This window comes from Tripterygium wilfordii, chromosome 10, assembly GCF_013401445.1.
Source record: "Tripterygium wilfordii isolate XIE 37 chromosome 10, ASM1340144v1, whole genome shotgun sequence".
In the NCBI taxonomy this organism is placed as follows: Eukaryota; Viridiplantae; Streptophyta; class Magnoliopsida; order Celastrales; family Celastraceae; genus Tripterygium; species Tripterygium wilfordii.
Window position 1 is genome coordinate 4305646 of NC_052241.1, and position 18062 is coordinate 4323707.

An 18062-nucleotide genomic window follows, 5' to 3' on the forward strand; every position below is an offset into this window, starting at 1 on the left:
AAGGTCTACTTGGTTGCTGACTCTATGAAAACTATTGATTGTACCAGAACTTCTTAGGATTTGGTGTCTGGACAGGGGGTTTCTGGTATCTGCCTAGAGGTTTGGCCTTGATAACATCTTCCAGAGTCACCTTCTTTCTTGGGGTTGATTTAGGCATGCTGCCTATGTTGATTGAAACCATGTGTGCTCCCATCTCCGGAGGAAATGGATCAAAATCCACTCTCATTACTGGTTCGAGAATAATAAAGTCTCATCTCTCTATCCTTGCTTGAATTTCATTCTTGAAAGCCACACAATCATTGGTAAAGTGACTCCAAGAATTGTCATACATACAGTGAGTTTTCTACTGGAGGAGGAATTCTATGCCAGAAGGTAACTTTATCAACTTATCCGCCAGGAGGCAGTCAAAGCTCTTCTCTGTCTTGGTTATATCATAGGCGTAGAACTTGGCTAACTTGGATGAGTCTGTAGTTGGCTGCTTAGAAGATTTTGACTTGTCAATATCTTTGCAAATGTAGGACTTCTTGCTCAGAATCTTGGCTACACCCACCTCTTGATTCATATCACCTTCGACATTAGCCACCATATAGTTTGAATCTCAATAGTAGATTCCTTTAGACGCCATGTCATGCTCTTCCTTAAGGACTCCTTCGCAACGGACATTTCTGGCAATTAGGTGAGAGAAGTCTAGGACATCCAAGCGTCGAACTTCTTCTTGAATTGAACGAGCATTCCTTTCACTGCCAACATCACTACCTCTCCTTCTGGAATCTTAGTGTTTCAACAAAGTCTGGCTTCCTTGAATCTGGTAAGGAACAACACAATTGGCTCTCTTGAAAACTGAGTAATCCTTGACAAATATGCTTTCGTGACTTTTGGTACTTCCATGCAAAATTTCTTATGGAAATCCTCCTCTATTTCTATCCATGTATCAATAGAGTTAACGGGTAATTTGATATACCAGGACAAGGTTATACTCATGAGAGAGTTCCCAAAGAATTTGAGCTTGAAATCGTCGTCTGAGCCAATGTCACCACACTGAATAGTTAAGCGGGCTATGTGTTCCACGGTTGATTGGGAGTCTTTTCTAGAGAACAAAGAAAAATCAAGAGGCTAAAATCCTCTGGGAAGTAGAATACGGTGTACTACCTCAGTAAAAGGCCTGCAGTACATGGGTCTCCCCAACCGCCTAAGGCCTCATATGTCCTGAACATAACTGGAGCTAGGTTGGTCACAATAGGGTGGCCATTGCTGCTACTGAGATTTGTTGACAATTGCCGACCTTCACTATAGTGGCTAGCTCTATTAGGAATTGTTGCGACGACTGAGGAAGAGTTGGCTGCTGAATGGTCTGCAACTATTTTTGAGGAATAGGCACTGAAAATGTAGTTTGCTGCAAGCCTTGCTGCATTGATTTAAGAACTTGCCGGAACTTCTGAGAATTTCATTGAAGAGCCTCTTGATTCTATAGGAGAGTCTACTGACAAGCTTCCTGTATGTTCTTGACTATATGCTCCATGGTCTACATCAAACTATGGTTTACCGAGGAGATTTCTCGGCTCAAGAGTTTTGGCGAGTATAGAGCTCACATTACCATCTCTTTCGCTTTCGTCGAAAGGAGTGGACTGGAAGTTGTTGTGTGATTTCCTTGGTGAAAGTGGCAGAGACGGGTCTCCAAATGGTTCACCTATTGCTGCTTTTCCAGTTCTCTTTGTCATGACTGCAAGTAACTAACACTTCAGGTCCCACCGAGTGTGCCAAAAATATATTGGATTCTTCTACGCTGGACAGAAGATCTTGAATTCTACCTGCTTCTGATTCTCAGTCCCACCAAGTGTACCAAACATATGTTGGTTATCTTTTGTTCTAGACAAGAGATCTCACAATTTTGACTATTGGGAATAGGAGTTTTGTGGATATGGACGTTGGATTTTGCAAGTGTGCTAGGGCTTGTTGTGAGCCCAAAAGATTTGATAGGATTATTGTAGGATTCTACTTCGAATCTAACCTCTACACCAAACGGATTGTGCGTAGTTAGAGAACACAAGACTACTGGCTCGAGGTCTACCTTCCAAGAAAATGACTTAAAATGCCTAGAGTGTCAATTTGAAAAAAGGCAGGAAACAAAAAACTATCATCGGAATGAAAAGAGCTTCAATTGAAAGAAAATGAAAAACAACACATTGCTGGAATTCATCAGGATTTTCATTGAAAAGGAATACATCCTGGGATGTAGGCATGCTTTACAAGATAAAATGAAGACGTAGCCACAAGGGCTTTTGAAAAGCAAAAGACAAATCTAAGAACTAGCTGTCGGAGCCACGCTAAATAAAAAGATAAGTGGCCGGAGCCATGCCTAAGAAAGCAAAGAAGGATTGAAGACCCTGGGTTTGTATTTGATATGGGGTGGGTGTAATATTCTCTTCTTTCTTCTTTTATAGTGTCAGGTGATTGGCACTTCTTCTGTTCTTCTTCACATGTCTGTCATGAGACATCATGGGGATCGTGTCATGACCACCTTCTTGTTGCTTGCTGGAGTGATTTGGTAAGTGTATTTCCTAACCGCAACCTTCTCCTAGATATGTGGATGATGGTAGCATCTCTCTGATCGTGCTTCTTCTTCAAGGAGGATATGGACTCTCTTGGAAGTCGTGGTAGTCTTTGCTTCGTGATTCTTCAGGCTTCATGGTTGAAAATATGGGAACATGGCTAACAATAATCATTTCGTTACTGCTATTGCACGAAAGATCGTGTAAAAATGTTGCCTTTTGTGTTGTGTAGGACGAACGTGGTTTGAGTTTCGTGGAGTTGTGCTTCAGCTAGAAACAAGTTTGAGAGAAAACTGGGACGTTAAGCTAATAACTTCCGTTTCTCCAGGATGATATTTGATATAATCCTACTGAAATATCGGTAATTATTCAACAAATCCGTTCAAAAAGGATTCATCCATTAAGACCAAAATTCCCTGAATTGTAGCCTTTTGGACAATGAAACTTGGACAGCCCTGATTCCTGTGAACTAATTCCTGGATTTCATGCTAGCAACCAATCATAATCCTGCAAAATGAACAACGGTTCGTAAAAAATTCTCCTTGCATCCGCCACGTGCCACCAAGAGATTGGCTGCTCTTTGAAAGTTGTGGGATTCGTCTTGCCATGTGTTACCTGACATGTAGAGTTTAGAGTTGGGGAGAAATATTTTAGGTGAAAGTGAAACTTTTGTAACCCTCAATGTACACAAACATATAGTCAGGTAAGAGTTTACGATGACTTAAAAGGAAATCTGGATTTTTTTTTCACAATCAATGAATCCTTATTGTCTATTCCTCTACGACGACTTTGGTTCGTCCCATAAAGTCCTTCCCTGCCACCAGTTAGCATACATACTTATGAGTTATGCCAACCTCATTAATGCTTAACCACAGACCAAAACGTATTCTTAACTCTCATTAATTTTTAATCAGAATTCTGGTCTTCTAGGACGCGCGCGGACATGTTATCACCTAAATACCCCACACCACATAATTAAACTCAATTAAGTGACGTATCAAACAATTGCCGTGTTCTTAGTGTTCGACTAGATCTATGCAAGTCATAGCGGGACCAAATCCTGGCAACTTCTTTCCTTCTTTTTTTAGATTAGAGAAAGTCTAAATCCGGTTTTCTATAGGCCATTATTGATTACACTAATTAATTTAATAAAATGACTTGATTGGTTCTTAAAACTATCATATAAATAGATACACTGATGCAGGCCAGCAAGATTGGTGGGATCTGCTTGGCAACAAAATAGGCCTCGGTGTTGCGAAAACAGGTGCCGACCCCGTGACTCGTGTTTTTGGCATTTTCGAACTCATAAATAATTCGATTTAGCTTTTAAAAACATATTTTTTCATCCACTACCTCTCAGACCCACTAATTCATCTTTGTTCCTCGATTGATTTAAAGTGTTGGGGCTCACAAAACTTGATGATTTAATCAAAGAATGACATTTCAATCACTGTGATGATTGGGATACTATTTACTGGATCCCTATCATTTCTGAACCTTAAGACCCTATAGTCATAATATAATCAAATCGTCTTGTTTTAGAGGCAAAATAGTTTTTTTTAAAAATATCATAGATCTGATTGTATTAAGTTACCCAATAAATTAGATAATTAAGGTCCGTAGGCACTCGAGCCACCATAAATATGAAATACAATCTAGAGTACTAAAAAAATAAGAACAAATTAAGAAGAAATAAACATTAAAAACGGACACCGCCAGACAATGAAACTTATTAATTACATATCTGAATTTCTGTTTTTATGTCACACCAATGTGTTAATTAGGAAATAGTCAGTTTTTTTTTTGGCAAAGTTTAATCATCCTTAAAGTAATAGCTCTTTTTTGAAGAACAAATTCCAACAAATGAAGTGGTAAGGTTTTACAAATTTTCGATATTTCCTTAAACAGTAAAATATTATATATTTATTCATTACAATTCTCTACAGAGTTGGATTGGATGAAATAGGGAGCTTGAAATGTTTTGGGTGGCGGCCCTTATAACTAAACGTATATACTCTATTAAGAAAACAATTGGGTCCAACATAAATATTTATTAGAGATTCTAACGTAATTACTTATTATAAGATCTGTATGGGTAGATCCTCTATTTTACATAATCACACTAGTTTATAAATATGAGTGAGAGTAAACAATAAATATAAAAAAATTGGTACAAAATAAAAGATGATCAATCAAATGGAGAGATGAGATAGAGTTCATTGGGGGAAAAGTCGAAATTCAATGGGGGCATAATTTATTTTTACATATATATTAGTGGGTATTTTAAAAAGTAACTGGGGACAAGTGCCTCCACTAACTTAATTGTGGTCTGCCTCTGTTTAAATCGTATGATTTTAGATCAACAAAACAATTCGAATTGATTTAAAATCGTAAAATTGATAAGATCGTGCAATCTTATTGTCCGATCTTAGCTTTATTGGGCTTATGAGCTGAACAAAAAATATACTTAAATCTAGTTATAACTACGAGATTATCATTGAAAAAGCTATTTTGAGTCATTTGACCATACTAAACCTTTTGTTAGCGGGTTCGTATAAACTAAATCTCTCTTTCCTGACTTAAGTCATGGGGAACTATCAAGGGTCAAAATGAAAAAGTAGGCGCATAAGTAACTTACGTATATAATATATTAAAAAGATGCCCCAACACTAAATTTTCATACAAGAGATGATTCACCCTTTGTTTTTAAATTTTTTTTATTCATGTACACTAAATCAGTGTTGTTTTTATTTTTAATAATCATATTTTAATTTTTTTATTACTTATAGAATATTATATTATGTTAATTACTTATATAGAAATAAGTTATTATATTATTTTTTATTTATTTTTAAAATTTGATAAAATCTTATGATTTTACGATTCTATTCTACCGGCTTTTATCGAGCTTATGTAAAATCTCGATTTTGACAACATTATTGTAGTATAAAATATGCCATATTAATTAAAAAGCTATTAAATTGATAGTATAAAATATGCAGTGCATTTATGAATCTCACTGTAATTGTAACAAAATTTTCTCCTACATAATTATAAATCTAATTAATTTGACCTTTTTTTTTTCATCATCTGGATTTAGGAACCCAATCAGAATGATTCAGTCAAAAAGAGTTCATAAATAGACAAAAAGAACAACATTTGACCAATGCCAGATAGACAAAAAAACGTCATGACATCCAACGGCCACACTCCTATCTAACTTTACAGGCGAGTAACACCGCCGCTCATTCAATAATCAATACAGACGACTTCGTGAGATAAAACGGAAGCGTATTGAGCGGTCCTCATTAATAGAGATGGGTGGGCCCCATCTCTATAACCCCACCCACCTTCCACTATATACCCACTACACCTCCATTGAAGTTAATGCCAATGCCGCTCTCTTTCTGCTTTCTGCATCTCATCGACCTTATTGCCTAATCTTCCCAACCCCTCACCTTCCTCTCTTTAATGGAACTGGCAAGGTACTTCGGCCGGAGAAAATCCGACTACAGGAGGATAGACGGGTCGGGTCACGGACGTCGCCGTAGAACCGTGGTGTTGGGTAACGGTTCGAGTAGGAGGAGACGGTTGTGGCGGGTGAGGCCCAAGATTGGAATCGTGAAGCTGGTTGCTGCTCCGAAGAGGTTCCTTGTTTGGTTACGCGACGCGTATGTGAAGATGATGATGGCATTCGCCGAGTCGAGCGTGATGAGTGCTTCATATGGTGGGTACGCGTATGGGAACGCGGGGATGGGAAAGCCCCGACTGAAGGAGTATGATGAGAAGATGATCCTTGAGATCTATAAATCCATTGTAATGGCGCAAGATCATGCGATGGTGCCGCGTGGTGCCGGAAAACTTGGGTCTCCGCTGTCGCCGGTGATGGAGTAGTAGTGCGGTGGTGGTATGTTGCTTAATTTGGTTGGTGTTGTAATGCTTTTTATTTTTCGTGATAGAAATGTAAATTTACACAATGTAATGGCAATAAGTAGATCCATTAAGGTTTTTCCAAACAAGATAAAATGAAAGAAAAATTTCAACAAAATATGGATTGACTGATTTGGTTTGGAATAATTTGTTTTATATGTAGTGGTTTGGAGATGGTAGTATTAGAAAATGTGATTAGACTTTTTGTTTGCACATATAAAAAGGGTAACATCAAATACAATGATAATTCCATTTCTAGTATGATATTAGTCTCATATCAAATTGTCACCAATAATGATAGGGATCCCAGCAAACAGTTGAACTTAATCTCAGTTATCCTAACTACTAAGTTGCAAGCACAAGATTTTATGTGTATCATATGAGACATGTGGAACTCATGAATTCACTCGTACCATGTACTTCCAACTCAGTAGTTGGGATACCAACCGTTAGGATCTTTTTATTATTTTTGAATTGTGAACTTGCGTGGTGTGATTGTAATTTATCTAGCATAATTACAAGAGATCAAGTACATAATTATAAGATATAATGATAGGGATCTCAACAGACAATTGGTATCCTAATTATCATCCTAATTGCTAAGTTACAAGCACAAGATTTAACGTGTATCATGTAAGACATGTCGAGTCCACAAATTCACTTGTACGATATGCTTCCAACTCAATAATTTGGATACCAAGCGATATGATGGGGTTAATACCACTTTTGCACACTGAAAGATAGTCAGTGTTTCAATTTGCACACCGTTGTTTAAAATGTTTCAATTTGATCACCCAATGATAACATTGTTTCTCGAGCAGATTTTCTCACTTTGGGGCAGTCAAATTGCACATGTGACAATCAATATTTGGACAGTCAACGTGCCACATGCACAGTTTGACTGCCCCAAAGTGAGAAAATATGTTCGAGAGATCAAGTTGAAACAATTTTAAACAACAGAGTATAAATTGAAACATGGACTATCTTTCAATGTGCAAAAGTGATATTAACCCCGATAATATGTTTAATCATTTTTGAATTGTGAACTTTGCGTGGTGTGACCGTAATTTACCTAAAATAATTATAAGAAATAAAGTTGAATTAAATGAGTAAGGTCGAACAAAACATCATAATCATGAAAGGAAAAAAAAATTCGACTGTGATAATCATATTTTGTTGAAATCAACACAACGGTGGTTCGGTAAAGCAAGGATAATCATGAAAGGCAACCCCATTAGCAATGGCCATGTATATGATGATGATGATGAGTATTGTTATTTTTTATATGAGAGGGGAATCAATATCATGGTATGAGTATGACAACATAACCTCTCTACCAATATATTAATTATTAAAAAGGTGGTTAGAACGTACGGGTTTCATGTGACATTATTGTGACATTATTAATTCTCATATACTTTTGGCCTTTTGTGGGACAAATATTGTGGGATCTTCAAAGTCGTGTGATCTTTGTATATATTCATCTAAATTCGCAGTCAACAATGCATTTTAAAGTTGATATCATATCGTAATTATGGAACTACATTATCTTATCACTATCGTCAACTATAACTATATAACTATATATATTGTTTTATATCTCAATTATCCAGCTATGCTAATAACAGACAAGATCTTCCAAGGATTCACATGGAAAATTATAAATATTTTATTTTCTTGTTTCTCCTCTTTTTTTTTCCCCTATCAATTAATGGGATTTTCAAGTTATAGTACATAGTTCTCTATTTATCTACATTTCATTTGGTTGAGCGGTTGAATTGATTTTCAATGTTAATAGAAAAGTTATGAAAAAATAAATTGAGTTTAAAGCTGTGTAATATGTTGTGAAATGTTTGGAGAATTAAAAACCGACTACCAAAAAAGCTATTGAACAAAGTATTGATGTGAATTATTTGCAAGCGGACAAGTCGCACAAGTAATAAAGAGTGAATAGAGTATCGTTCCCACGAAGATATATTGACAATTTCAATTCAATGTCAATCCAAGTAATTATCACACTAAGATGGCAATGCGAATTGTTGGTTGTATTTTATCTAATGCTAAACAAATAATTAAGAGATCACTAAGTAAATGACAATTTGAGTAAGTAACCAAACAACAAACAAGAAATTGAGTTCTCAAGAGAAGTAAACACTAGGGTTCCTAATATCACCACCTCTTATCCAATTGATCTCCATTGATTCATTAATTCCTAATTCCCAATTTAATTGTTGACAATCGATTTCCCAACATATTCAATGTTCTATTCCTAGATACACCAAAAGTGTTTTCAAGATAAATCCCTGTTATTCCTAACACTCGAATTCATATATTGAAAACCCGTTAAGAACAATGGAAATCATGTAACGATTGCATAAGTCATAAACCTATATTCCTATGGTTCATGCAACCTATGTTCTCTATGGACTCTTGCAACCCTAAGCATATCCTTTCGGTCTCAACCTAGACTCAAAATCATCCAAATGGTGATCAAACATTTGAAAGCAATAAGCATATCCATAGAGAATCAACAATGCAAAGAGAGATTCAAGAATAATAAACCAATTTCATTCTATCTTCAAAGAGGGGTTCCATTAGGACCCCTAGTTAGAGGATTAGTTCCTCATAACCAAGGAATACAAATCAGATCCAAAATGACAGTCATTAAATACAAGAACAAGTAAGAAATAAAGAGAAACCCTTGGATCCCCTTGCTCAAGCTTCAATGACTGCTGTAGACAAGTCTCCAAAACCCTTGATTTTGCTCGCAAAGTCCAAAAAGTTTCACAAACCCTAAAAATCTATGCTTTTATACTCTCAAAAACCCTTAAGTCGTTTTTCTAACAAGTCTGTGTCGTTTTGAACTGGGCCCACTTGAGTTGAGGGTAATTTCAAACATGTAGAAAACTTCAAAATCACGAATTGAGCCTGGCCGATAGATCGGAATATAGTCCGATTGATCGGATTTTCTTTCTGCTTCTTCTCAGCTTCAAAGTTGTTTGATCGATCGGACAATGGGCCGATCGATCGAAATTCTTCTCTGACTCCAATTTTAGTTCTTTCTCTCCATTTTGCTCATTTTCTTCCATAATTGCCCTTACACTTGAAATGCACAATTAATCACTCTTTAGACAGAATTAATTCCAAAACGACTCTAAACAATACAAGATTTCATGTAAAAGGATGTACAATTATGTGTATATAATTGGCACATCAAACACCCCCATACTTAATCTTTGCTCGTCCTCGAGTAACTCTAGAATCAAGAAGAAAATAAGAATATATATATATATATATATATTTTTTTTCTTTCAAGAAACCTACAACTATCCCACAACCTCAGGACTGAAAGTAGTTCAAAGACAAAAGAGAGTCATCAACGAAATTGCAGCTCAGTGTAATCTCTTATAAAATGTCAAGTAGCCTTAGGATCATATATCAAACTCAACCAGAAACACAGCACGTTACAAAGCTCTTAGCTTCAACTTCAAGCCTCACAGATATTCACTCACAAGCAAAATTTCACTGAAATGGCTAAGTGTTTCTCTTAACTGCATGTGGGCGGAATAATGTAAGCAAGAAATCAGAATTCCCACACACAATAATTCAATGAACGCTTAAGAAACGAATTAAATGATCTCATGAATGGATGTCACTTAACCAAGCTATTGACCTACATCCTTATTCACAAACTTGTGTTCAAATCCAAAGTATTCTCAAAATCAAGTGGGACTTTTTAAGCTTGTAATGTAGGGTGAAGGTTAGATGAGAAGGGCAAAGGGTACAAAATTTTGAATAAGTGGAGAAATATTATATATAGAAATATCATTCAAACTTTCCCACTACTTCACTATCTTTTCATTCCTCCATCATTCCCTTTTCTTCACAATCAAATTTACAATGTAAAACCAAATGCAAATGCACTTTTATTTCATTCTTATCAGATTTTTGTTTCTTTTTTTTTCTTTCAAGAACAATCTCATGCTCTTTTTACACGATTTCCAATTTCCCATCGATCAACATCCCACATTCCTTCCAAGAGAAAACCACACATGCATCCATACTCCCTCAATGTTCAATAAATTCAGCATATACCATTCCAACTTCTCACGTAAGATAAACAACTCTTTCTCCACAATAATAATAAGAAGGAAAATGGTTATGAACGAAAGGCTAGTGTTTGGCTTCAATTAAGGGTGCAATGGATAACATGTATAAGATCGGGTGAGAACGGTATTTATCGATCCAAAAATGGCCTTACTCTCATCTTTCAAGAACACTATTGAATTTCCCACAAGAAAGTGATTAGGATGTAATGTCATGTAATGAATACTTAGCAAGCAACCAAGATGAAAGATAATGAGACCAAGCAAATATTATTATGAGCGGAACAAAAACAATAGAGTTGATTTTCATCACTCATTGAGAAACGAATGGCTCAAAAACTCACATTGGTTCAAGCCTCCACAATTTGCTAAGTAATGGACGTGTAACTACCGAAAAGTTCTCAATTTGATCCTTTGGCCACAAGTTTAATTTGAACAACAACATCAATTTCTAAGCCACAATTCATCAATTCATCTCCAATGCAATGAACACATCAATAATAAGTATCATAGCAAGGGGAAAGCAACACTAAAAATTTAACACTAAAATTTTAAAAGTAAAATTACACTACGATAAAATTCAAGAGTTCCAAAGGAAAGGAAAACACAATCAAATGAAAAGTTTCCTTCCCACCCCCACACTAGATGTGAACACTGCCCTCAGTGTTTCAAACTGTAAATATGAAGTAGGGAAGAGAGGAACAAAACAACTTGGGTGATCTCAAATAGAACGCCGCCTAGATGGAAGAGGAGCAATGGTGGGCTCAAAAGTAGTAGGTACAGGTGTAGGAGCAGGAGCAGCCAGGGCAGATGTAGACTGCATGGACAGCTGGCGCAAAAGAGCTATCATCTCATACTGCTGAGCACGAATAGCAGCCAGCTGGTCACGGGTCTCCATCTGACATAACTCAATGGCATCCAACCGCTCCTCAATAGGACGAGCAAGAGGGGGATCAGCAGAGTTGGACGGGGCACTAGGATCCACCGGCTCAACATCAGAATTATCAGCTGGAGGAAGATGACCGGTTTACAGATTCCAGTCGGCTTTGGAAAGATCAGAAACAAGATTATCAGCATCACCGGTTGCTGGTAGCTGGTGGCCCAAATGGCGGAGTAGACGAGTGATCAACCGTGGAAAGAATAACCGCAGCTTCTTCCCCTCACGTACCTCCGCCGAGCACTGCAGCATGGCCCATACAAAGTAGACTCCCACATCAAACCAACACTACTAGTGGAAGTAGTATAGTAACTCCAAAGCGGGGCCTCGCCTTTCAGATTTATGGCCATGTGGCCATAGATTTTTTTTCGCCATGCTGTCAATAACCCAAAGGCGAGAGCAAATAGAGCCTCGAGTTGCAGCATGCCTATTCTTCTGATAGACCGTCGGATCTGGTACCAAAGTGTGGAACATAGTGGTATGGTCGACCTCTACCGGAGGTTCTACGAGAAGATCCTCAGAGTAGGCATGGATAGTCCAGAGCGACACATATATCTGCAGTGGTGAAAGTATAAGAAACTGCCATGGTCCCCTCTGTCTTTTGGATAAATTGATTTCTAGGGACTCCAAATAGAAATCCACACCCTTATATGTAAGAATTTATCAGCCCACACCATCCTTATTCCAAACAATGCAACCAAGGCAGTAACAAACTCAAAATTGAAAATCCAAGAGAAGTGAAGGAATCATACCTGTGGTGTATGCTAACCGAGATGAGGAAATGGATTGGGTGCAAGTGGAATTGAAAAAGAAGTGCAGAAAGTGGGTGGGGAAACTACCGATGTGCGTGAGAGAGGAGAAGAGAAAAAGAAAAAAAAGAAAGAAAACAATTGGGTGGCTGCGTGGGCTGGGGTCATTTTAAAACCCTGGCTCACGCATCCGATCGATCGGTATGACATCAGATCGATCGGTTTTCTCCTCGGGTCAGTTTTTAACTCAACTGGTTCGATCGATCGAATTTGTCCTCTGATTCATTTTTTCATACTTGCATATCCTACACCAAAACACGTCACGACTAACCCAGGCAGTTTTCAAAACAATCAAAACATAAATGTACATAAAAAAAATAGAGCAATGTAAAAGAAAGTAGGGAACGAAGTTACCTCGGTTGGGTTGCCTCCCAACAAGCGCCTAGTTTATAGTTGATGGCCCGACTCTTGTTTGCTCATTATTGTGGATCTTGGAGAGAAATAGTGGCCTTCCTTCCAGAAAATTCAGCTTCATAGTAGGGCTTCAACCTCTGCCCGTTCACTTTAAATGAAGTCCCCATTTCTCCATGCTTAATCTCAACGGCTCCATGAGGGAACACCGCGGTAACAAGAAAAGGACCCGACCATATTGATTTTAGCTTGATTGGAAATAGACGGAGTCTTGTATTGAATAACAACACTTGTTGCCCCACCTTGAACTCCTTCCGAACAATATGACTATCATGCCATTTCTTGGTCCGCTCCATATAAATTTTTGCATTCTCGTAAGCATCAAGGCGGATTTCATCTAGCTCATTCAAGTGCAAAACACGTTGCTCTCCCGCACTAACCATGTCAAAATTCAGAAATTTAAAAGCCCAAAAGGGTTTGTGCTCCAATTCAACCGGGAGGTGACAAGCTTTCCCAAATACCAAGCGGAAAGGAGACATGCCAATAGGAGTATTAAAAGCTGTACGGTAAGCCCATAAGGCATCATCTAGCTTCAAAGATCAATCCTTCCTTGACGCATTCACCGTTTTTTCAAGAATTTTCTTCAACTCTCTATTAGAAATCTCTACTTGGCCACTTGTTTGAGGATGATAAGGAGTTGCCACCTTGTGAGTAATGCCATATTTGGCAAGCAAGGAATTGAATTGCCGGTTGCAAAAATGGGTACCCCCATCACTAATAATCACCCTCGGGGTACCAAATCGTGTAAAAATTTTCTTCTTCAAAAACTTCAAAACCCCTTTTGAATCATTGATGGGTAACGCCATGGCCTCCACCCATTTGGAAACATAGTTAACCGCCACTAGGATGTAGTAATTTCCCAAAGAGTTAGGGAATGGCCCCATGAAATCTATACCCCATACATCAAAAAGCTCCACCTCAAGGATATTGGTTAAGGGCATTTGATTTCTATTTGAAATGTTCCCCGTACGTTGACATTCATCACATGCTAGGACAAATGAATGGGCATCTTTAAACAAAGTAGGCCAATAGAAACCGGATTGCAAGACTTTAGTGGCTGTCTTGTTACCTCCAAAATGATCACCACATGGAAATGAGTGGCAATGTCTCAAGATACTAACCATCTCTTCCGCCGGGACACACCTACGAATAACTTGGTCCACACATAGCATCCACAAGAAAGGTTATTCCCAATATTAGAAACGAACAAGATGAAGGAATCTCTTTCGTTGATGGTGAGATAAGTCCGGAGGAAGAATCTCCTTAGCCAAAAAATTCACAAAATCAGCATACCAAGGAGTTGGAGAGGAATGAATAGCAAACAATTGTTCATCCGGGAATGTTTCTTTGATAGGAATATTGGCTTCTTCTCGGCCTTCCAATAACCTAGACAAATGGTCCGCCACCACATTCTCGGATCCCTTTTTGTCCCGAATTTCCATGTCAAATTCTTGTAAAAGAAGAATCCATCGAATCAACCTTGGCTTGGCTTCCTTTTTTGTCAATAAATAACGTAAGGCAGCATGATCGGTATTAGCAATGACTTTAGAACCAATCAAGTATGATCGAAACTTGTCAAGGGCAAAGACAACTGCCAAGAGTTCTTTCTCCGATGTTGTGTAGTTAAGTTGAGCATCATTGAGAGTGCGGCTAGCATAGTAAATTACATGCAGAAGTTTATTCTTCCTTTGACCAAGAACCGCTCCCATAGCATAATCACTAGCATCACACATGAGCTCAAATGGTATGCTCCAATCCGGAGAAGTGATGATAGGGGCTGAGTAAGTCTCTCCTTGAGAGTGGTATAAGCTTCCAAGCATTCCTTTGTGAAATGAAACTTGACATCTTTCAACAATAGTTCATACAAAGGCTTTGTGATTTTGGAAAAATCCTTGATGAAGCCCCTATGGAAGCCCGCATGCGCCAAGAAACTTCTCACCTCTTTAACCGAAGTTGGTGGAGGGAGTTTCTCAATAGTTTCAATTTTCGCTCTATCCACTTCAATGCGCTCTTGTGAAATTTGGTGCCCCAAGACTATCCCTTCTTGCACCATGAAATGACATTTCTCCCAATTAAGTACTAGATTAGTCTCTTCACATCTTTGAAGCACCATTGATAGATTTTTCAAACAAGAATCAAATGATGAGCCAAAAATAGAAAAGTCATCCATGAATACCTCAATTGTGTGCTCTACCATATCACTGAAATACTCATCATGCATCGTTGAAAAGTGGCCGGTGCATTGCATGAGCCGAAGGGCATCCTTTTGTAAGCAAAAGTGCCAAAAGGACAAGTGAAGGTAGTATTTTCTTGGTCTTCCAGAGCAATGGGGATTTGATTGTACCCCGAATAACCATCCAAGAAGCAATAATAAAAGTGCCCCGCAAGCCTCTCTAGCATTTGATCAATAAAAGGCAAGGGAAAGTGATCCTTTCTAGTGGCATTGTTGAGCTTCCTATAATCAATGCAAACTCTCCAACCGGTAGTAGTCCGGGTGAGAATCAATTCATTCTTCTCATTTTTCACCACTGTGATTCCACCCTTTTTGGGAACAACTTACACCGGACTTACCCACGAACTATCTGAAATAGGATAAATAATTCCCGCATCAAGAAGTTTTAAAATTTCAGCTTTCACCACATCTTTCATATTGGGATTTAATCGGCGTTGATGTTCCACCGAAGAATTGTAGTCCTCTTCCATTAAAATACGATGCATGCACATAGTGGGGCTAATTCCCCGAATATCCGCTATTGTCCACCCCAAAGCCATTTTGTGCTCTCTCAACAATCTTAAAAACTTGTCCTCTTCCTCCAGATTCAAATTCGAAGAAATAATAACCGGTAGAGTATTAGAACTACCCAAGTAAGCATATCGAAGATGGGACGGGAGAGGTTTCAATATAAGTGTAGGAGCTTCCACAATACTTGGTTGTGGTCTAGAAGGCAAGACACAAAGAGGTTCAAATTTCTAGAATCTTCTCGGATTAGATTCTTTCATAGATTCTAAGCAATGTATGAACTCCAACACATCATCATCACCACACTCTAGAGCATCCTCATTCACCAAGCAAGTCTCAAGAGGGTTTTTGCAAGAGGTTATGGCATAAGTATGAGTCAAGATATGATCCACCGTGTTTATGTGAAAATAAGATTCTCCATCTTCCGGGTATTTAGTGGTTTCAAACACTTTGAATGTGACTTGTTCATCCGCAATTCTCAACACCAAAGTGCCTTTTTCCACATCAATGAAAGTTCTCCCCGGACGCAAGAAAGGTCTCCCCAAAATAATTGGAGTATTAGAATCTTCCTCCATATCAAGAATCACAAAATCCACTGGAAAAACCAATTTATCCACCTTGACAAGGACATCCTCAATGATACCATGAGGATATTTAATAGATCGATGCGCCATGACAAGAGACATTGTAGTGGGGCTGATTTCATGCAAACCAATGAGCTTGGCTATTGATAGTGGCATTAAATTAATACTCGCTCCCAAATCACATAGCGCTCTTTCAATCACCGTACTACCAATGGTGCAAGAAATGGTAAAACTTCCAGGATCTTTCTTCTTAATTGGAAGTTTTTGTTGCACTATGGCACTACACTCCTCCGTCAATTGGACACTCTCATAGTCCTTCATCCTCCGCTTCTTAGAAATAATTTCCTTCATAAACTTTGCATAGCTAGGCATTTGCTCCAAAGCCTCTGCAAAAGGTATGTTTATCTGCAACTTCTTGAACACCTCAAGGAATTTTGAAAATTGAGACTCCTTCTTGGTGTTTTTCAACCTTTGTGGAAAAGGAATTGGAGGTACATATGCCTTAACTGGAGGTGCTGGCAGTGAACTATTAGGCCAATCCAACTCAACTGCATACCGGGGTTGCACGTTCCTGCTTTTCTGCCTTTTTTCAAAATCTTCAGCTTGATCTGTAGTTGTCCGATCGATCAGAATTTCTCTCTGCCTCTATTTCAGTTTTAGCTGAAATGAGGGTCCGGTCGATCGAGGATGATGTTTGACCGATCGGACCTGGGCTCTGTGACTCCTCAGCTGCATTTTCCTGTAATTATGCATCTTTGAGTCTTTTCACCTTTTCAGCATCTAGATCTGCAGTAGTTTTCACTAGATTTGCATTCCGTAGAGTAATAGCATAACAATGATCTTTCTCTTTCGGATTCACTTCTGTTTGGCTAGGGAGTCCCCCCTTTTCTCTAGATGATAAAGCATTAGCTAGTTGCCCACTTATATCTCAAGATTTCTAATGGAAGCCCCTTGATTCTGAATCAATGATGCTTGAGTTTGTAATGCAGAATCGGTCTTGTTAATGAAATTGTCTGTGTTATTTGCTAATGCCTCCATACTCCCGGCCATCTTGGCAAACATTTCATCAATGTCCCTCTTCTTCTGTTGGGGTGGAATTTGTTGAGGAGGAGGGTTTTGCACATTCTGAGTATTGCTCCAAGAAAAATTGGGATGATTCCTAAATCCCGGATTGTAGAAATTGGAATATGGATCATTTCTTAGCCGATTGTAATGCCCACCTCCAATAGCATTAGCTTGCTCACTTTGAGAAGAATATGCATTAGTAATCAAGCATTCTCCGGGTTGATGGCTAGCACCACAATAATCACAAGCCACTATAGGCATTCCTTGAACCGCATGCACTCCTTAAGGAGAATTCACTGTTAAAGCATCAATCTTTTTAGCCATAGCGGCCAAGGCGGTCATCACGTCTGTATCTCTTGGATTGCCTTGCCTTTGTGGTAGCCTCTCCGTAGGCCAAGAAGTATTCGTCTTGGCAACCTTCTCAAGCAAAGTTCGGGCCTCCTCTTGAGATTAAGTCATAAAAGATCCACCCGCGGCTGCATCTAACATTTGCCTCGCCGACATACTCAATCTGGAATAAAAGGCTTGATAAACAATCCACTCCGCAAGTCCATGATTAGGACAACTCCTCAAGATAGCTTTGAACCTCTCCCAAGCTTCATGGAAAGATTCAAGGTCAAATTGGGAAAAAGTCATGATATCATTCCGGATTTGAACCGCTTTCGCTGGAGGGAAAAATTTAGATAGAAATTGCTCCGAGAGCTTCTCCCATGTAGTGATGGAGTTGGGAGGGAGTGACATCAACCGTGCTTTAGCTTTATCCCTCAAAGAGAATGGAAATAACCTCAAGAGAATTGCATCACGTGAAGCACCATGAATATCAAATGTAGCGCAAAGGTGCAAGAATGAAGCAATGTGCACATTTGGCTCTTCGTGAGGAAAACCATGGAACACAACGGAGTTGGAAATCATGGTAATAATAGCCGGCTTG

The 18062-nt window shown here is 38.5% G+C and overlaps 1 protein-coding gene and 1 non-coding gene across 2 annotated transcripts; both read left to right on the forward strand.

The window, feature by feature from the left end:
- Positions 1–5925: 5925 nt before the first annotated feature.
- Positions 5926–6601, forward strand: LOC120007786. The gene has a single exon (XM_038858239.1). The coding sequence runs from the start codon at positions 6021–6023 to the stop codon at positions 6441–6443; it is 423 nt and encodes a 140-aa protein (XP_038714167.1). The 5' UTR covers positions 5926–6020; the 3' UTR covers positions 6444–6601.
- An 11077-nt stretch (positions 6602–17678) lies between these two features.
- On the forward strand, positions 17679–17783 carry LOC120008328. The gene has a single exon (XR_005470447.1). It is a non-coding gene; the product is annotated as a small nucleolar RNA R71 (small nucleolar RNA).
- Positions 17784–18062: the final 279 nt, after the last annotated feature.

What these genes read in the sequence shown, in the direction of transcription:
- LOC120007786 (XM_038858239.1), top strand. Translation starts at nt 6,021, where the DNA reads ATGGAACTGGCAAGGTACTTCGGCCGGAGAAAATCCGACTACAGGAGG.